The following is a 20769-nucleotide window of genomic DNA, read 5'->3' as shown; positions in this document are numbered from 1 at the left end:
ACAGTACCAGGTACTGCATATGTCACCAACTAAAAGCTCCAGTTTATCAGGCGTAGTTTTGGAAACATTGGATCTAACAATGGTGACGGTGTTCTCAGGCAACCCTCTGATCCCCAGGAAGGCCATTGAGAGACTGTATGATACTGTGGACCTCCACCTGTGCATGCTTTCTGGTAATATGTTGGCGTTCGATAATCCGCAGGGACCACAGCCTCCTTGATTCCCAGACATGCACATTTGTTTATTCATAAATCTTTCACATCCCATTTCCTCATTAATATGTGGATTTTTAAAATAAATAAACAAGATTTGTATTGAAGTACATACTTAAATATGTATTTTGTCCCAGTGTACACATTTCTTGAGGAATCTATCCCAAAATAGACATTTTGGAAAAATTCAGAAAAGTGAGAAATAATTATATTCTAATTTGTATCTTAGTCTGGGAGGTATAAGTCAGGTCAGATTGCTTAAAAATGCAGACGAACAAAATTTTCCTCCATCCCTAACTCAGAAGCTGTGTTTGTGCATGCACAGTCATCAGGATTTCTCCGATTATGTCTGGGAGTTTCCATTACGAAGACGGGTGTTTTCCCCGTTGCCCCGTTCCTGTTTGCAATGGAGTAAATTTCCACCATCTTCTCAGAAAGAAGCCTTTCAGCTTAGCACCAAAAGGCCAGCTTGCTTTCACTAGCCTATGAAGCTGTACTTCATAGTTAATTTTCCAAATGTTCTTTGGAATGCCAGTGAATTAACACTCTCCATGTTTCTGCTAGGTGACAACTGTGGACCGGTTTCAAGGTCAGCAAAATGATTATATCATCCTTTCACTTGTGCGAACTAAAGCGGTTGGCCACTTGAGGTAAGTAATAACGTATTTTTGCAAAGGGCAGAGTCCAAGTAGTGTCGTGTAGTAGTCATAAAGATGGCTCGGGCAGAGCTCAGTAGAGCCTTGCTTATCTCTCACCCATTCATTATTCAGAATGTATTTTCCTGCATGTAGAATCCTCCAAACTGCATCCGCTACATTTGTGAGTTTCGTTAATAAGCACACCATCTTGTGATAAATTTAATTGGGTATCATTGGTGCTAAACCTCAACTGGAATTAACTCTTGCAAGGATGACTGATCAACCTATGCCTTAGTGAGATGTGGATTACGATAATCCCCATAACGGTAAATTATCATTCCTGTGGTATTTGAATATGCATAGGGATCCGCAAATAATAATTGGAGTTGTTGATATTGTATCTAAAAGGTGAGGTCATTGTCATCAATGGCATCTCCAGAGCTTCGTAGGAGAAAGTGTGCAGTGGTGGGGAGGCAGACCATTAAGTACCTTTAACAGTTGAAGAGGAAATAAAATGTTTTGCAGATTTTCCTATGTCACATCAAACTGCAACCTAATGGTGCTTAAAATATTATCCCCATGACCTCAGGAGTAGAGCACAAGCCATGCATGCAGGAGATCCTAGTTTTAATTCTCAGCATTCAGGGAGCTCTGCAAAATTTGTAGCAATTGTAGTTGATTCTAACAGTGTGTCAATTTCATTCTTATTTCTTGAAGGGATGTTCGGCGTTTGGTGGTTGCTATGTCAAGAGCAAGACTTGGGCTTTATATTTTTGCCCGAGTATCACTATTCCAGAACTGTTTTGAGCTGACTCCAGCTTTCAGCCAGCTCACTGCTCGCCCTCTTCAACTGCATATAATCCCTACGGAGTATTTTCCAGCAGCCCGGCAGGTATGGAGAGCTGTCTTGAATTACATAAATACAATCCGATTGAAACAGTGGGTTGTATCCAAGCAGAGTTGCACTCGCACAACAAGACTTCCCCTCCTTCTGCTCCCACAAAATCTCCAATCCTTTGGAGCAATTTTTGAGCATGCACCGGTGGCGGGAGGGGGAGGAGAAAAAGATGAATTTTCATTGCACAAATGGAAGCCTGGTTGTCTGAACAGCACAGGGGGTTGCATGCTACTAAAGGAGTATAGCTCAGTGGTAGAGCATGTGCTTTGCATGCAGACCACGTTTCATTGTTCAGCTATCTTCATCTTTTTTCATCTTTTGAATGTGTTTGAATACTTGTTCTTAACTTCTTCAAGAGTTTTAATAGTTTGTTTTATATTATTGTGAACTGCTTAGAGGTTTTCTTACTGTTAAGTGGTATATATATTTTTATTAAGTAAGGTGGGGCTAGGAATGCCTGTTGCCTAAACTCATAGGGATCAGTGTAAACAATCTTGAGTTAGATGGACCAGTGGTCTCCCTCAGTATAAGGGAGCTTCGCCTTTTCCTTCCTAAGGCATAACTTTCATTGGTTGGATTTTGAATATTTTATCTTACTACAAAAGTGCTCTTATGTTAATTTTTTTTGCTTTAAATATCTCAATAGTACTTTTCCCCCTCCTCTAGAATGGAGAACACCCATCTCACCAAGTCCATGTTATAAAGAATATGCCTCAGATGGCCAACTTTGTGTACAACATGTATATGCACATGATACAGAATACACGCCAGCACAGACAGGTAAATATTACTGAAAGTTGAGAAAATGTACTTTTTAAAATTGGGACTGCTTTGAGTGAAAGCACTCTTAACAAATTTTTGATAACATGTAAGTTAGTAAACGTCTGACCTCTTCCTTTGAACTTGCAAAAGCAGTGTTTCTGAAATCTGCCATACGATTGGTTTCATACCTTCAGCATTAATTTGAGTCTTCATGAAGCATAACAATTTCAAACCTATTTTTATAAAACAGGATGATAAGGCCTTACCACGGCCTTGATGTCCTCGTGTTTAGCAAAACAAAAAAAACCATTCATTTGGAAGTCTGGCTGATTATGTTGATATAAATCTGGATAGTTTTCTGAGGTAGGGGGCAGTCTTAAAATATTCTCTTGGGAGAAAAATAAACCACTTGATGCCCTTGATCATTCTGGGACATGAAAAACACCTTTTGCATATTGGCTCTACTGTTCTGCTAGAACAGGCTTGTTGATATGAACAGGAGTTGCACTGGCTACATTCTCTGAAGAACAGTCTGCATGCTCAGTTTATGTTCGAACACTTACAGGCTATAGTGCAATGACTGGATAACCTTGTAAGTCCATAACTCATGCAGACTTGCAGCAAATGCTCTGGTATGTATTCTCTGTAGCACTACTGAGATGTTATTTTTACCTTACAAAAAGAATCGAATAACCGTTGTCATGCATGGATACCAGCTGCATCGCAGAAGGAGTCTCATTTTGTATCCGGCAGCATGAAATATATATTTTTCCAGGGACAAAGGAATCCCTTATTTGAGAGATTCAGCTTTCCTTAATTCCTATAATTAGTCTCCCCAAAATAGCATTTTGGCCACATATTAAGAGATCCAGATATAGTAATTTCAAAGTTTGAGTATCGTTCTTGAAATCTCTCCTCTCCATGACATGGCTGTCAGAAACATGAGTTAATAGCAGATGCAATTTCAGTTTAATAGTGTGCGGAAATGCTAGTGTGAAAGAGCTCATTGGAACAATGAAATGGAATAGTGGAAGAGATGTGGAGGAAGGTGGGTGGGGTTCTCTGCTATCTTTCCAGAGCTGGAAATGGATTTTTTTATTTAAAAAAGTTCCATTGTTATTTCATAAATACATGCAACACATATATGACAATCCAGACAAACAACAATAACAGTGTTTTAATACTAGAATTCTACTGGATATGTCTGTTCTTAGTTGGCCAGAGCAATTCTAACTCAAATTTATACCAGGGTCAGGGGATAAGACCCTGGCAATCAGCCTACAGAATGAGTGCCATATCCACTGCCATGCTGTTTCATTGTGGCACCATTTTTCTTTTGACTACTATGAGAAGAAATTAGTTGTGCCAACTCCAGAGCTAGCATACAACTTCCTACATACAATGAAAGGAGGCAGCAGGAACTGTGAACTCCAGGACTTTCCCCCAGTCAGTGTACTGATGGAAGGGGGGGGGGGGTTAACATCTCTGGAGTCTAACAGTGGTGGGATTCCTGCTGCAAAAGCACAATTCAGGGAGAAAGTCTAACTCAATGGGAGATAATGTAAACTCTCAGGCCATGCATTCTCTTCACAAAAGTACTATAAGTAAAATAAAATAACACAATTCTTTACACCATTCTCACCCCCCACATAGAGTCATTGATTTGTAGAGTTGGAAGGTACTCCAAGTGTCATCTAGTAGTCCACACACTGCAATGTTGGAATCGCAACTAAAGCATCCATGACAGATGGCCACCCAAACTCTGCTAAAAAAATCTCCAAGTAAGGAGGTTTCCCAAGGGAGTCCATTCCACTGTCGAACAGCTCTTACTGTCAGAAAGCTATTCCTAATGTTTAGCCAGACTCTCCTTTCTTGTAAATTGAAGCCATTGATTCAGGACCTACCCTCTGGAGCATGAGAAAACAAGCATGCTCCCTCCTCCATGTGACAGCCCTTAAGATATTTGAACGTGGCTGTCATATCTCCTCTCAGTCTCCTTTTTACCTGGCTAAACATACCCAATTCCCTTATAAGATTTGATTTCCAGACTGTTTATAATATTGGTCGCCCTCCTCTGCACACGTTCCAGCTTGTCAATATCCTTCTTCACTGTAGTACCCAGTAACACAGTACTGTGGGCATGGTTTGACCAAGGCAAAATAGAGCAGGAGCATTACTCAATCAAGACACTATACATCTGTTGGATAACCTAGCCTAGAATAACATCCACTTGGATAGCCTAGAATAACATCCACTTGTTTTTTTGCTGCTGCATCACAACACTATTGACATCTTAAGCTTGTGATCTACTAAGACCCATGGATCCTGTGCAGCTGGTTCTTCCTGCCTAAGTGTAGAACGTTACATTTGTCCCTATTGAAATTCATTTTGTTAGTTTTGACCCAGTTCTCAAATCTGTTAAACTAATATTGAATCCCGATTCTGTCTACTGCGGCATTAGCTACCCATCCCAGTTTGGTGTCATCTGAAAATCCGATGATTTCTTCATCAAAGTCATTTATTAAAATGCTGAACAGCAATAGGCCCAGGACAGAACCCTGCAGCACCCAACTTGTCACTTCTTCCTAGACCCATGCTGAGTCTTCGTAATCACAGCATCCTTTCTTTCTAAGTGCTCACAAACCAACCATTTAATTATCCATTCTAGGACCAGTCAGTAGTTACCTAGGTGTCCCCCCATTTTTTTTTAAAGATGTGGACAACATTTTCCTACCTCCAGACTGCAGGGACATCATCTGTTCTCCAATAATTCTTAAATATTCTTTTAATAATCAGATTCCTTTATAAGACTTCTGTGAATCACCTCATTTGTAGCTAGCCTTTTTAAAATTGCATCTCTCACTTGTAGAAGCTCACATCAAAGAATATTTTATTACATATCTTATAACCAATGACAGTAAGCTATTAAGTAGATTAATTGTAATTACAGTCAGCAAGCAGTACACATGGAATTCTTGAGCAGCAACACCTGTATTCACATTATTGAATTGTATTGAAGTCTTCTGATTTAGGATGCCTTGGTTGTCCTGAATTGCATTCAAATATGGGTCTGTTCATAAAACAAAAAGCAGGCATTTTCATAATGAATTGTTTATTTTTCTTACTAGCAAAACTTGCTGCCTCCTCCAACACTTGTTGAAGAAATCGAAACACTTCAATCTCAGGAAAGTGAAGAAGTTCAGAGCAAAGATCTTGAAATGGAAACAGAAACTGAAGTCAAACCCACACCAATGGAAACAGCAGAAGAGAAAGTTTTTAATGAGAAACAAAAGGTAGCAGAAGAAATAGAGGAGGAACATCGGAAAATGCCTGAGCATCCTGGAAGAGACAGTGATAGTGAAGACAGTGAAACTGAAGAAGGCACAGAGAAATGAACTTTTCTTTTTCAAGCAGACACACAGAGATGACTAATCATATGTATATCCACAAAACATGTTAGTCGGTAAAACAAGCAACTGTTAACCAAGAGTAAATATTAATGATACTTTTAAGTATCATTTATGACTAACATATCGTTAGCAAATGAGGTTTTTTTTTACTTGTATTGTGTATTTAGTAAAGTGGGTTTTTTTTATCAATCCTTTGTGTAACTCCCCTTTTTTGATACTATAAAGTTCAATTTGGAGAGATTTCCAGTCAAGTATTTTATTTAATCAAATGCATTGTAGATAGCTGGGGTGAGCATAGACCACAATATTTGGTCCTTATCCTGATTTGATGCTTTGGAAAAGAACAGCAGAGATTGTACAACTTAGCTCAGGGTTGCCCCATTTTTCTGCTAGCAATGGAGTCTTTTATTTGGAAAAGCTTGCAGTCATGTCCTGTACAGTATTTTCATCTGAAGTGGTACACCCCAGGAAGTTTTATCACATGATCTGGTTATAATTTAAGACATATTAATTGTTACTTTAGCTTGAGGGAGGGATGACGTTATAAGAACATAAACCCTGTTGGGTCAGGCTTTTGGCCTATCCAGTCCAGCATCTTGCCAGCCATAAGCTCATAGTTATATGCTTTATTGACCCAGAGCTATTAAAAAAAAACAAACACTATTTGCAGTTTTTTATTGGATTTTCTAGATAGCTGGTGATAGTACTGCTACATCAAAAGAAAACTAAACCAATTCCCCCCCCCCCCAAAATCTAATAATTACATTTGCCTTGTGAGGTTCATGACTCTATTCACAACATGGTGTCTTGCAACGCTTTGGTTTGTAGCTAGTGGGAGTAACGTTAGAATAAATTTGAAAAAAGCAAATATGCCTTTGATTTTGATTTCACAGGCAAAATGTTAAATAGATCAGTAAAATTCTACCAGAGTAGGTGTTCTAGAATCATTTTTGATTGAGCACCCTTCTTTAAATTTCCAAATTTACAACTGAGAGAAATCATCTTGGCAGATCATTTTACATCTATAAATCCTCTGGACAAGCAGTATGTTTCAAAGTTAACTATCATCCGAATTTCACGTTCTTTGCTGCCAATGTTGTATATTTGCTTGTAAAGTTGCCAATAGGATTGCTTTACAAAAATATATAGATCATTAAAATAGCATTCAATCTTCAAGCTATATTAGATATATTCCATTAGCCTTGCCTCTGGTGGTGCAGTTTATCCGCATACAAAAATAAGCATAATATTTTTTTTCCCTCACAGCGTCAGATACAGGATAGAGATATCTTCAGCTAATGAGAATCAATTTGTTCTCAGTCTTCCTTGCATTGTAAATTGCACAGAATCTACACTTGCTAATTTAGACACTTATTCATTTACATTATTGAATTGCCTTGCCAGAAGAAAATAAAATTGCTTTGGAAATATGTGGTTCCATAGGTTCCACCATGCACAAAAATAAACTGCAGCTTTTTAACCTGTCACTGAGAGAGACCTAATGGTGCACAGCTTAGAGACACTGTGATACAGTTTCATAAACTAACATTCATATGTTTAATCAGGGATGAATGGTACAAGGCCTTCAGGCAACATGTGACCAGCTCAGCTAAGGATCGTCTGCTTTCTAACCTATTTTCTAAAAATATTCTAGTATCTAACAACTTATTTCTGCTGGTTGTTTTTTTTTAATAAATCCCAACACTGGCAGGAACAGCTGCTGGTAGTTTGTATGTATTTAATGAAGCAACTTGAGATATTTTTGCTCATACTTTAACCTGGTGCCGGGATAAGAGTCTCAATAACAAGAGTACATGGCCCAAATGAATGCAATAAGCAACTGGTGATATTTTGCAGATTCCTTTGGCAATTGGTACCTCTTAAAGTGTGGGGGCCAGCTCTTGGACTGAGCTGTGTGAAGGTGCCTGCACTGGCATTTGTCAAGCTGGTAAAGTGGGCATATCTTGTGAGGGGTATGGGAAAAGTGCCCAAAGCCACTGCTTGGAAACAGGAAATTTTATTAAGTGTTTTATAGGTACATCATCTGCTATATAGAATATCCAAAGATGGATCTTAAAATTGAAAACTGGCCCGGTCATTGATGTTCTATCAACCATGGTATTCAGATTACGGGGAACTATGCACCATCCAGGTGGGAAACTGATAATAAAAGTCTTGGCACGTCAATCTTTACTGGAGATAAATGTGACAGGGCCCATTTATCAGCTATAAATTCCTGAATTACCAAGCAGCCGCGTTGGAGCAGTCCTGTTATGCGTCGCAAGGCGCTTCAGCATCCTGCTGCTTAAATTTGACATCTCTGTTGTCAGGAGAGCTATTTTTAGATTGATAGTCTGGGGACATGGAATGTTTACTAATTACTGTACAGGGAAAGGAATGGACTGTGAGGAGGGAGTGCTCCTTTTTAGCATTTCTAAGAGTGTTCTGGTGGCAGGGCAAACTCTGTTTAAAAGGGACTTTCTTAAAGTGAAGTGTTAACAGCAACAGATATCCTAACTAAAGTTGCCTTGTTGGCATGAGAGGTTAAGAAATTTTAAATAAAGTAAATCTACCCGAGGACTGGTGCACTACATCGGTGATATTTTCTTTTTTGCCAAGTTTCCATTGTGAACAAGGAAGAGAGCCAAAGAGAGTGCACAATCCTATTCGGAATAAGGGAATTTCCCTTAAAAAAAAGGGGAACATTGACAGCTATGCAGTGTGCAGATGGCCACATCCTTGCTTCTTGGTGGATAAGAAGCAAATGTAGTTTTCACCCCAGAGGGATCCCTTTTACTGCTGCTTTACTTTCTTCTATGTAAGTGAATGGCTGCTGTTTAAGAAATGCTACCCTGAGGCTGTGCCTCATGGAGGTGATGCACCCTGCTGGATCCCTTGAAAAGCTTCCTTTAAGCATGCACTTCTCAGCACAATGCTAGAAGTTCCTCTAGTCCACAATAGTGATAACCCACCTTCTTTCAGCTGCCAGAAACACCATAACCAGACACTGGAGAGACTTGTCAGGAGTAAGCATGGACCAATGGTACCAAATAGTATGGGAAACAGCCCTACTAGAAAAATTAACCAATAAACTGAAACTGACACGGGGACAAACAGAAGAAGATGCCTTTACCCCGGTATGGCTCCCCTTTATCACATACACAGCCCAACAAGACAATGACAATAACCCACCAACAGCATACAAATCAATATGGCTAACCTGATCCAAAACACCCACCCACCCCACCCACACACGAAAACAAAGATCACCACAGCCAATCACTAACAAACAACCACACCCAAGGCCAACCCCAACCTCTCTCACCACCAAAGGAACACAAGTGAACAGCACGAGCAACGCTGACACCAAACCCTACATACATTAAGCAAAATAGAAACATCGGCACCCGACCCCACCCCCACCCATCTTCCCTCCCTCCACCCCTTCTTTTTTTTCCCCTCCCCCTAATGTCTCAACAAATGAAACGGATTTGTAAAAATGTTACATGGAAAAAATATGAGAGACATTACACTTACTTCTGTAAAACAAGAAAATTTTTAATATTTTTTTTTTAAAAAAAATAGTGCTGACGTATGTAATTAGCTTTTTGAGCTCCCTTTACTCCAGTTCTGAACATGCTTGGGTATTGCGGGTTGTATTTAACTAGCTCCTACTCAGAAGAGACCTGCTGAAATTAATGAACCTAAATTAGTCGTGTTCATTAACTTTAATGGGCCTACTCTGAGTAGGCCTAATGTTGACTATCATGCTATATATTTTACTTATCTATTTTAATAATAAAAATATGTGAACAACAGCCTCCATCATCCCAGCCAGCATGGGCAATGGTCAAGGATTCTGGAAGTTGTAGTCCAACATGTGGAGGACCCAAGGCTGGGGAAGAATAACTTCTCCACTGTCCCTTTTCAAGATAGAACATCAATGGTGTGTGTTCTTTTCACATATATGGCATATATAATACCAGTGGAGAGTGCCCGGTGCTGTCTGGGAATTTGTAGACACCAATAAAGTTTTGTGATTTTTAAATGGATGGTGTAATTTTTGAGTTTGGACTCTTCACTCCAAAACCCAGGTGAAGTCACACCAAAGTCAAACTTCGGTCCACCATCTTCATTCAAACTGGCACCTGGCTTCCGAATGGCAACAAGGTCTGCCACTCCAACCTGAGGAACCATCATGCTGAGTTTGACAGTGATATCTGGAGAGGTGACCAAACCTATGCCCCAAAAGGGGCAAAGTCACACCAAAATGATTTTTTTAGATTGCCTTCTTGATACAAAATGGTGGCTAGTGTCCAAACATTGATGAAGGCTGCTGCCCCAACCTCACAAACCCTCATGCTGAGTTTGGCAATGCTATCTTGAGCGGGGTCCACACACACAGAAGGCAGACAGACCATTTTCTAAAATATAAAGTAGATAGATGGGTATGCATCCTTATGTGCACCACATATTAGCACCGGACAGGTATTCTTAATGGGTATTTCTAGAGTGCCACAAGCAGTTTTTATCTGGGAATGTAATTAGCAGGTAGGCATTAGCATGACTAATAATTGAATTTGCATGGAAAAAAATCTGTTAAGTGCTATGCATGCATGGGATAGATGGTAATTGTTTTGCCTGTTAGCCATGTTTTGCCAAAATTAATTCCTGTCAATATGATGTATGTCTCTATCTTTAATTCCCCCCATAGTTTTCCTCATTCTAATGGCAGAAAGTTTAACTGAATTCCACACAACCTTCAGCTAGAGCAGCAGCCTTCGCCTTTTGGTCCTGTTGCAGCCTGTGTAACTTACAGATGGCTGAAAATCAAGGGATTGTAAAAATGGTTTAATGACTGTTCACTCTCCCGTGACCCTTTAAAGAGAAGCCAAATTGTCACAGTGGGAGCACTTGCCCTTTTAACTGCTGCCATGTTGCATTATAACCTGAAAAAGTGCAGCCAGGTTGACAATAATCTCTGCTGTTGCTATCTTTTTCCTTTTTTGTGGGACTCCTAACTATAATATTCATCCTTGATAACTACTCACTGAACTATATTCATTCAGTTATAGATACTAATGGACCTAAACAGATTAATTTGGGGGAGATTCTGGTCTTCCCTGTTGTATTTCCACCTTATCTTTTAATATTTTTAGTAATGTGTATACTATGCCTTCATCTTGTCTCAATTATAAATGCAGGTCAAATTTCATTGGTGAGCCATTTGTCCTAAATTACTCCCTACTCATACAACATTCACCCACTGGCATCCTGTCAGCCTAAACTATGCAATAAAAGGAGGCGTTGACAACAGCTGCTCCTTCTGACTCATCTCTCTCCCAGCCTTACTATAAAGAATGTTACTATAATTTTTTAGATGAAGCGAGTAAGTTTGCTGATGTAGACTTATTAGTAAGAAAACCCAAGGAACAGTGGGTGGCTTCCTATGGGCATGCAAATGTGCTTATCTTCCCGCCCCCATTGCGTATGCCTACATGTTTTAAAGAAGGTGGCATTTTTGCTGGAGTTGATGCTGAAGCCTCTTGCACACACAGTTTGGAATATATCCAGTTGTTACCTTAACACCTGTATGTTGTTCCAATGGCGCAACAGGCTATTTATCGGGGAGGGAGATGATGAGGTTGGCATGACATCAGGCCCAGCCAGCATGCTTTTAGATGACCCATTGAATCCTTTCGCTTCTAAGAGAATGAGAAATTCAATTTTGTGCTCCCTTCAAATAGCTAACCAATGACACCTTCAAGATCCACCCCCTGTTCCTTTGCATTTCTGTAATTGCCTCCCTCAAGCCTCCTCTTTGGTACAATTGGCTTCCTGCCTGTTTCCTTTCAGGTTGGTCCTAAAAAACAGTTATTGCAATTTGCTTTTAATTAGGAGTTAATGGTTCTGTTAATGTATGTTGTTTTTAATGGCTGTGAGTTAGGGTTTTGTATTTTATAATGGGATTGCTGGCTTGAGATCAAATGGTTATACAGATCTTTCTATTTTAGTACCTTAAAATGACATTATTTCATATTTTTACACCGCTTTGGAATTTTTTGTGCTTTGAAAGGTGGCTAAGAAGTTTCCAAAAGTAAATAAATCACATATTACCAAATTACACATTTAACATAACTTGTAGTCCACTAATATACCAGTTTTTAAGCATTTTGTGAATACAGAACTGTAGTAAAGTCTTATTGAGATGTAAAGCAGCAAATCTTCATTTAATCCATCACTTAGAATCTGATAAGGCATATAGCTTCTTTTAAGAGTTTAAAGGTAAAGGTACCCCTGACCATTAGGTTCAGTCGCGGATGACTTTGGCGCTCATCTCGCTCTATAGGCCGAGGGAGCATCTATTGAATTTCCTGTTTCTACATGTATTTTATTTATTTGTGTATTTATTCAATTTCCGCTATTTCTTACCCACCCTTCGCTCTCAGGTACCAGTATAGGTTAGATAAACTAAAATACAATCACAAAATAATGAATCATCAAAAAAACCCCAAAATGATAAAAGCATAACACACATACAGCTAATAATACATTTACTGGGAGGACAACTACAACATTCTTGCTTCACTTCCAAAGGCCAGGGTAAACAGGTGCAACTTAAGTAGCTAATGGAAGAAGGAGCAAAAAGGGTTTTCTTGTGTGTGTGTGTTTCTTGTGGCTGATTAGCTGTTTTCCCTGTGTAAAGGTCAGAGGGGGCAGGGTTTCTGTTGAGGCAGGGGATTAGCTGTGGGAGGAGCTTATCAGAGTTTGTAGGGCAGCAGTTGAAGAAGGAGCAAAAAGGGTTTTCTTGTGTGTGTGTGTTTCTTGTGGCTGATTAGCTGTTTTCCCTGTGTAAAGGTCAGAGGGGGCAGGGTTTCTGTTGAGGCAGGGGATTAGCTGTGGGAGGAGCTTATCAGAGTTTGTAGGGCAGCAGTTGAAGAAGGAGCAAAAAGGGTTTTCTTGTGTGTGTGTGTTTCTTGTGGCTGATTAGCTGTTTTCCCTGTGTAAAGGTCAGAGGGGGCAGGGTTTCTGTTGAGGCAGGGGATTAGCTGTGGGAGGAGCTTATCAGAGTTTGTAGGGCAGCAGTTGAAGGAGGAGCAAAAAGGGTTTTCTTGTGTGTGTGTGTTTCTTGTGGCTGATTAGCTGTTTTCCATGTGTAAAGGTCAGAGGGGGCAGGGTTTCTGTTGAGGCAGGGGATTAGCTGTGGGAGGAGCTTATCAGAGTTTGTAGGGCAGCAGTTGAAGAAGGAGCAAAAAGGGTTTTCTTGTGTGTGTGTGTTTCTTGTGGCTGATTAGCTGTTTTCCCTGTGTAAAGGTCAGAGGGGGCAGGGTTTCTGTTGAGGCAGGGGATTAGCTGTGGGAGGAGCTTATCAGAGTTTGTAGGGCAGCAGTTGAAGAAGGAGCAAAAAGGGTTTTCTTGTGTGTGTGTGTTTCTTGTGGCTGATTAGCTGTTTTCCCTGTGTAAAGGTCAGAGGGGGCAGGGTTTCTGTTGAGGCAGGGGATTAGCTGTGGGAGGAGCTTATCAGAGTTTGTAGGGCAGCAGTTGAAGGAGGAGCAAAAAGGGTTTTCTTGTGTGTGTGTGTTTCTTGTGGCTGATTAGCTGTTTTCCATGTGTAAAGGTCAGAGGGGGCAGGGTTTCTGTTGAGGCAGGGGATTAGCTGTGGGAGGAGCTTATCAGAGTTTGTAGGGCAGCGGCGCGCGCCTAGCGGCGCGCGCAGTTATATCCATCTTTTAGATTTAGGGGAGCTAGTCTCAAACGTTTGTTGGGGAAGACCTAGGTTTTTTTTTTGTGGGCGAAGTTATTTGTCCTGTCTTCAAGCTTTTTATGATGGAGGACCTCTGTAGCCACCCCCAACAACACGATCTCAGGATGGAAGGGGAGGGAACAGCTGCAGTCGCCTGCGATTCCTGCGCAATGTTTGCCATCTTGCCAAAGGTTGCAGGCAGCTTCACCTGCAGCAATTGCATGTTGATTGCCCTTTTAAAAGACAAAGTCCAGCAACTGGAGGAACGTGTAGCTACGCTCCAAAGAATTAGAGAGCTGGAGCTCTTCTTGGAAGCAACAGAGCACACCGTCCCCACCAAGGAGGAGACAGGGGACTCCCCTGAGAAGGAGGCTAGTTCATCAACACAGGAGCCAGATATATGGAGAAACGTGACTCAAAGAAGTAGGAGGCCCAGGGTTCACTCTGATTGTTTAGAAATACACAATCGCTTTGAGGTCCTCTCCCCTAGCATGGAAGACGAAGAGCAGACTCCATTTGAGGATCTCTCCCTCATTACAGTCGATCAGGTATATGAAGACGAGCAGCAAAGTCAGTCCTCAGGGAATGTGCAGGCGACCTTGGAACGGACAGCTCACGGAAGAACCCCGACCAAACCCAAGAGGAGGCGTGTAGTGGTGATAGGGGATTCCCTACTGAGGGGAACAGAAGCAGTGATCTGTGGGCCTGACAAGATGTCTCGGGAAGTGTGCTGTCTCCCCGGGGCTAAGATCCAAGATGTAACTGAACGACTGCAAGGAATCATAAAACCCACTGACAAATACCCCTTCCTCTTGGTTCATGTGGGAACCAATGACACTGCAAGCAATAGCCTCCAGAAGATCAAAAGAGACTACGAGGCTCTCGGCAGGAAATTGAAGCAACTAAATGCACAAATTGTCATCTCGTCTGTCCTCCCAGTTGAACGACGTGGCCCAGGGAGAGAGGGGAAAATAGTGGAAGTGAACAGCTGGCTTCGCAAATGGTGTAAACAGGAACGGTTTGGATTCTTAGATCACGGACTGCAGTTTCTTGAAGATGGACTTCTGGCAAGTGATGGGCTGCACCTCACAACGGTTGGGAGGAATGTTTTTGCCAAAAATCTCAGAAATCTCATCAGGAGGGCTTTAAACTGACTAATGTGGGGGAGGGAGACAGTGCTCCTGAAGGTAGGAGTCTATCAATTAATGAAGATGATCATCCAAATGTCATAGACCAAATGGAGCAAACAGCACGCAGACCTAGTGGTGGGAGGAAAAAATCCTTAAATAAGAGACACGGGGGAATGATTAATGGACTTCAATGTCTGTACACTAATGCGCAAAGCATGGGAAATAAACAAGATGAGCTTGAGCTCTTGGTACAGCAAACTAAATATGACATAATAGGCATCACTGAAACCTGGTGGGATAAGTCCCACGATTGGAATGTAATAATGGGGGGATACAATCTATTTCAGAGAAACAGACCAGACAAGAAAGGAGGAGGAGTGGCATTATATGTCAGGGATGTGTATACCTGTGAAGAGATCCAAGATTTAGAACCTCAAAGCCAATGTGAGAGCATTTGGGTCAAAATTAAGGGAGAGAAGAATAACAGAGACCTCATTGTGGGAGTTTACTATAGATCCCCAAGCCAAACGGAGGACATAGATGATGCCTTCCTGGAACAGATGGCCAAGCATGCAAAAGGAAGGGAGATAGTAGTAATGGGGGACTTCAATTACCCGGATATTTGTTGGACGTCAAACTCAGCCAAGAGCATAAGGTCAAACAGATTCCTCACTGGCCTTGCAGACAACTTCATTGTCCAGAAAGTGGGAGAAGCAACAAGAGGAACAGCCATTTTAGATCTGGTCCTAACCAATGTTGATGACCTGGTTAGTGGGGTAGAAGTGGAAGGATCATTAGGCGCGAGTGATCATGCTCTTCTGAAGTTTACTATACAGCGGAAAGGAGCAGCCAAGCATACTAGGACTCAATTTCTTGACTTTAAGAAAGCCGACTTCATAAAACTTAGGGAAGTGCTGGGTGAGATCCCATGGACAGCAATACTAAAAGGAAAGGGAGTTCATGATGGCTGGGAGTTTGTTAAGAGGGAGATAGTAAAAGCACAACGTCAGGCAATACCAATGAGACGGAAACATGGAAGGTGCCTAAAGAAGCCAGGGTGGCTATCTAAAGAACTTTTAACTGAATTAAGATTAAAAAAGGATGTGTACAAAAAATGGAAAAGGGGGGAAACCACCAAAGAGGAATTCAAACAAATAGCCAGCACGTGTAGACACAAAGTCAGAAAAGCTAAAGCACAGAATGAACTCAGGCTTGCTAGAGAGGTTAAAAGCAACAAAAAAGGCTTTTATGGGTATGTTCGTAGCAAAAGGAAGAACAAAGAAACAGTGGGGTCACTCAGAGGAGAAGATGGTGAAATGCAAACAGGGGACACAGAAAGGGCTGAACTCCTCAATGCCTTCTTTGCCTCAGTCTTCTCCGATAAAGAAAACAATGCCCGACCTGAAGAATTTGGAGCAAATGATTCAGCAAAGGAAACACAGCCCAGAATAACTAAGGAGACAGTACAAGAATATTTGGCTAGTTTAGATGTATTCAAGTCTCCAGGGCCAGATGAACTGCATCCAAGAGTATTAAAAGAACTGGCAGATGTGATCTCAGAACCACTGGCAGTCATCTTCGAGAAATCCTGGAGAACAGGCGAAGTCCCGGCAGACTGGAGGAGGGCAAATGTTGTCCCTATTTTCAAAAAGGGGAAAAGAGAGGACCCAAATAATTACCGCCCAGTCAGTCTGACATCAATAGCAGGGAAGATTCTGGAGCAGATCATTAAGCAAACAGTCTGTGAGCACCTAGAAAGGAATGCTGTGATCACCAATAGTCAGCATGGATTTCTGAAAAATAAGTCATGTCAGACTAACCTGATCTCATTTTTCGACAGAATTACAAGCCTGGTAGATGAAGGGAACTCAGTGGATATAGCCTACCTTGATTTCAGTAAGGCATTTGACAAGGTGCCCCATGATATTCTTGTAAAGAAGCTGGTAAAATGCGGTCTTGACTCTGCTACCACTCAGTGGATTTGTAACTGGCTGACTGACCGAACCCAAAGGGTGCTCATCAATGGTTCCTCTTCATCCTGGAGAAGAGTGACTAGTGGGGTGCCACAGGGTTCTGTCTTGGGCCCGGTCTTATTTAACATCTTTATCAACGACTTGGATGATGGACTCAAGGGCATCCTGATCAAATTTGCAGATGACACCAAACTGGGAGGGGTGGCTAACACCCCAGAGGACAGGATCACACTTCAAAACGACCTTGACAGATTAGAGAACTGGGCAAAAACAAACAAAATGAATTTTAACAGGGAGAAATGTAAAGTATTGCACTTGGGCAAAAAAAATGAGAGGCACAAATACAAGATGGGTGACACCTGGCTTGAGAGCAGTACATGTGAAAAGGATCTAGGAGTCTTGGTTGACCACAAACTTGACATGAGCCAACAGTGTGACGCGGCAGCTAAAAAAGCCAATGCAATTCTGGGCTGCATCAATAGGAGTATAGCATCTAGATCAAGGGAAGTAATAGTGCCACTGTATTCTGCTCTGGTCAGACCACACCTGGAGTACTGTGTCCAGTTCTGGGCACCACAATTCAAGAAGGACACTGACAAACTGGAACGTGTCCAGAGGAGGGCAACCAAAATGGTCAAAGGCCTGGAAACAATGCCTTATGAGGAACGGCTAAGGGAGCTGGGCATGTTTAGCCTGGAGAAGAGGAGGTTAAGGGGTGATATGATAGCCATGTTCAAATATATAAAAGGATGTCACATAGAGGAGGGAGAAAGGTTGTTTTCTGCTGCTCCAGAGAAGCGGACACGGAGCAATGGATCCAAACTACAAGAAAGAAGATTCCACCTAAACATTAGGAAGAACTTCCTGACAGTAAGAGCTGTTCGACAGTGGAATTTGCTGCCAAGGAGTGTGGTGGAGTCTCCTACTTTGGAGGTCTTTAAGCAGAGGCTTGACAACCATATGTCAGGAGTGCTCTGATGGTGTTTCCTGCTTGGCAGGGGGTTGGACTCGATGGCCCTTGTGGTCTCTTCCAACTCTATGATTCTATGATTCTATGATTCTATGATTCTATGTAAAGTGTTGTGGTTGGTGCACCTCTCTGGGGATGGAGTTGCACAGTTTTGGAGCCACAGAAGTGATGGCCGTGTCAAAAGCCACCATTCCCCGGACCTCTGAAGGTGATAATGCTAACAGTAAGGCATCATCTGCAGATCTCAGTACAGTGGTACCTCTGGCTAAGTACTTAATTCGTTCTGGAGGTCCGTTCTTAACCTGAAACTGTTCTTAACCTGAAGCACCACTTTAGCTAATGGGGCCTCCTGCTGTCGCTGCACCGCCGGAGCACGATTTCTGTTCTCATCCTGAAGCAAAGTTCTTAACCTGAAGCACTATTTCTGGGTTAGCAGAGTCTGTAACCTGAAGCGTATGTAACCTGAAGCGTATGTAACCCGAGGTACTACTGTACATGAACTGATGCCTATGGAAAGCAGCAACACTCCTCCAGATATTAGAGACACTTAGGGCTTTATACACTAACAATTTGGGTAGAAATTTCAGAATAAGTGCAGTAAGAGTACTTGCAGTCATATTGTAGCAAGAGGTCAAACCCTATAAAAACTCCTAAGTCTTTGGCCAACGAGACTCAGGAGCTGGGAGAAGATAGAGTCTAGAGAATATTTTATTACTTAGGAAGCAATAGGTTACAGTCAGATCATTCCGCAAGAACTGTAATCCCCCAGCTAGCGGTCTAGGGGGGTTATTTATAAGTTTCTACACAAAGCCCTTTAATTTCATCCAATCATAGAAGTATTTCACATTACCCCATCCTAATTGTTGGATACATTTCAGGTTAGTATGCTTGCGCAATAAGCACTGGCCATTTCTGCTGACTAGGCTTTGATTCCCACCGTGTCTGTTATGGCCTTCATACAGGAATACATTGTGTTACACAGAGCTGATTGTGCTTTCTAAACCTGTGCGTTTAGCTGCGTGTGTTCTGTGATAAAAATGTTAGCTTCTTCTCTTCCCATGGGAAAGGCCTTTTGCATTCTCAGCAGTTTCAAAGCTTTAGCATTCTTAACAGTTTCATAGCTTTTTCATAAATCGATATAGCATTTTCTTAAAGCGATATACTATCAATTTTTGTGGCCCGTGGGGTCCTCCCTCAATATCAGACATTATCCTGGCTTCCATATTCTGCAGCTCTAAATAGTCTAATCCAGGGGTTAACAAAGCATGGGGTAAGTGTCCAAGACAGTTCTGAACAGGAGGCAACACCGTGGTGAACCAGTCATAGCTGGAAAGTAGGCACTCTACTAAGGCCACATGGGGTCTTTCCAGTTAAGTGCAGTCCCATACAGAACAGGCTGCCTCATCACATAGCAAACTTAGGAACTTGAAACACACAGCCAGTCCATTTCTAGCCCCAGGCACAAGTCTAGCACCTCATCTTCTTCCTAATTCAGATAGTATGGGGTGACAGATAGTATATGCCTCCACAGGAAGCACAGAAGATGTAGACAAGCCACCCACATTTAAAACAGGACATTATCATTGCCATGTCTACATATTATGGTTAAAGTACTATGAGATTTGGAATTTGGAACCCCTTTGATATTCAAATGAATTGTGATGTGCTCACTAGAATAAGGAGCACCTGGGAATTCTAGTGGGTGTGATAATCTGGGGAAATTTTCTTATTAATTGTATTTTGCTTTGAACTCTGTTTATATTCTGGAGCTGCTTTACACAAACTCACCCTCCCAGTTTAGATTTAGGAGATATTATTTCATCCAGGATCAGTGGCGTAGCGTGGGGGGTGCCAAGGGTGCCGGCCGCACCGGGCGCAACATCTGGGGGGGGCGCGAGTCCAGAGGGAAGGGACAAGTTCCTTCCTCTGCCGGGCTCCCCGCAGCCACCGCCAGCCTTGCGCCCTAGCGCGCGCCCCCCCCCCCGCCGCTGCGGCTGCGCTCCACTCACTGCTTGCAGGAGGAGCAGCCGCTGCAGCAGCGCCGACGCCGCCACCGACGCCTGGCCAGCACGGGCAGCCTCCGCACCCCGACGCGCCGCCGGGCCTCGCCGCGCCCTGCGCTCCCCAAAAACCTCCGAGAGGAAGCCGGTGGGCGGGCGAGGCCCGGCTAAGCCTCTCGCCAGCGGGTTAAGGGGCTTTCGGTTTTAAAAGGATTAGCTTGGGAAGGGGTGGGGGGGCTGCTCGCCGGCAAGCGCCTGCTCCGCGTTTCCAAAGGCGCTCGCCATCCGAGGGACACGGAGCGCTTGCAAGGAACGGGCTCCGTGGAGCAGGTTAGGAAGAGATCCCTTCCCTGGCAGGCCGCCGGCTTCGCCAGCTGTTTCCCATTCACGATCAGGAGGAGAAACTTCAGGCTGCTTTCAGCTTTGGTAGAGGGAATCTAAGCAAGGGGATGGAGCCGGTGCCCTGAGGAAAGGCGGCAGCATTGGGTTTGTTTTTAGTTTAGAGAAAAGGCAAGCAAGAGGCGACAGGAGAGAAGCCTGCAAAACTAAGGCATGGCAAGGAGAGAGTGGACAGAGAGGAAAGTTTTTATCCCTCTCTCAGTACAATATAACTCGTGGGCATCCAGTGAAGCTGAACGTTGGAACAGTGGCGTAGCGTGGGGGGTGCCAAGGGTGCCGGCCGCACCGGGTGCAACATGGGGGGGCGCGCTCGCACTCGGGTGCTAAAATCCACGGGTTAGGGGGCGCAAATTACTTGCCTTGCCCCGGGTGCTGACAACCCACGCTACGCCACTGTCCAGGAGCAAAACGGAGTCAGGCACTTCTTATGTTCAAAGTCTTGGTCTTTGCCATTCCCAATATGCACCTGACATAGGATATGTAATGAGTGGCGGACCTGAGTCTGTAAATTTCTGAGACTGAATTTGGTGGAAGCATCTCATAAAAAAACAGGTGTGGTAAAAGAGTTAATTAGAAGAAATGGATTAATTTGGGGTCCCTACTGAGGCACAAATTGAGGATATATGAACACAC

At 42.6% G+C, this 20769-nt stretch overlaps 1 protein-coding gene and 1 long non-coding RNA gene across 2 annotated transcripts in view; one reads left to right on the top strand and one right to left on the bottom strand.

Annotated features, from left to right (window-relative positions):
* The window catches only part of AQR (aquarius intron-binding spliceosomal factor), a 58910-nt gene extending 52807 nt beyond the window's left edge, over positions 1-6103 (top strand). The window contains exons 32-35 of the mRNA XM_081207852.1: positions 777-862; positions 1568-1742; positions 2415-2528; positions 5639-6103. Of these exons, the coding sequence (XP_081063978.1) occupies positions 777-862; positions 1568-1742; positions 2415-2528; positions 5639-5905 (642 nt within the window). The 3' untranslated portion in view covers positions 5906-6103. The remainder of the gene's footprint in view (positions 1-776; positions 863-1567; positions 1743-2414; positions 2529-5638) is intronic.
* Positions 1-20769, bottom strand: part of LOC308596420 — a 47901-nt gene that overhangs the window by 26818 nt on the left and 314 nt on the right. The window lies entirely within an intron of this gene.

The sequence above is a fragment of the Podarcis bocagei genome (genome assembly GCF_964188305.1).
Source record: "Podarcis bocagei genome assembly, chromosome: 1".
NCBI classification, from domain to species: Eukaryota; Metazoa; Chordata; class Lepidosauria; order Squamata; family Lacertidae; genus Podarcis; species Podarcis bocagei.
Note: the sequence above shows the minus strand (reverse complement) of the source record. Positions and strands in the feature narration are given on the sequence as shown.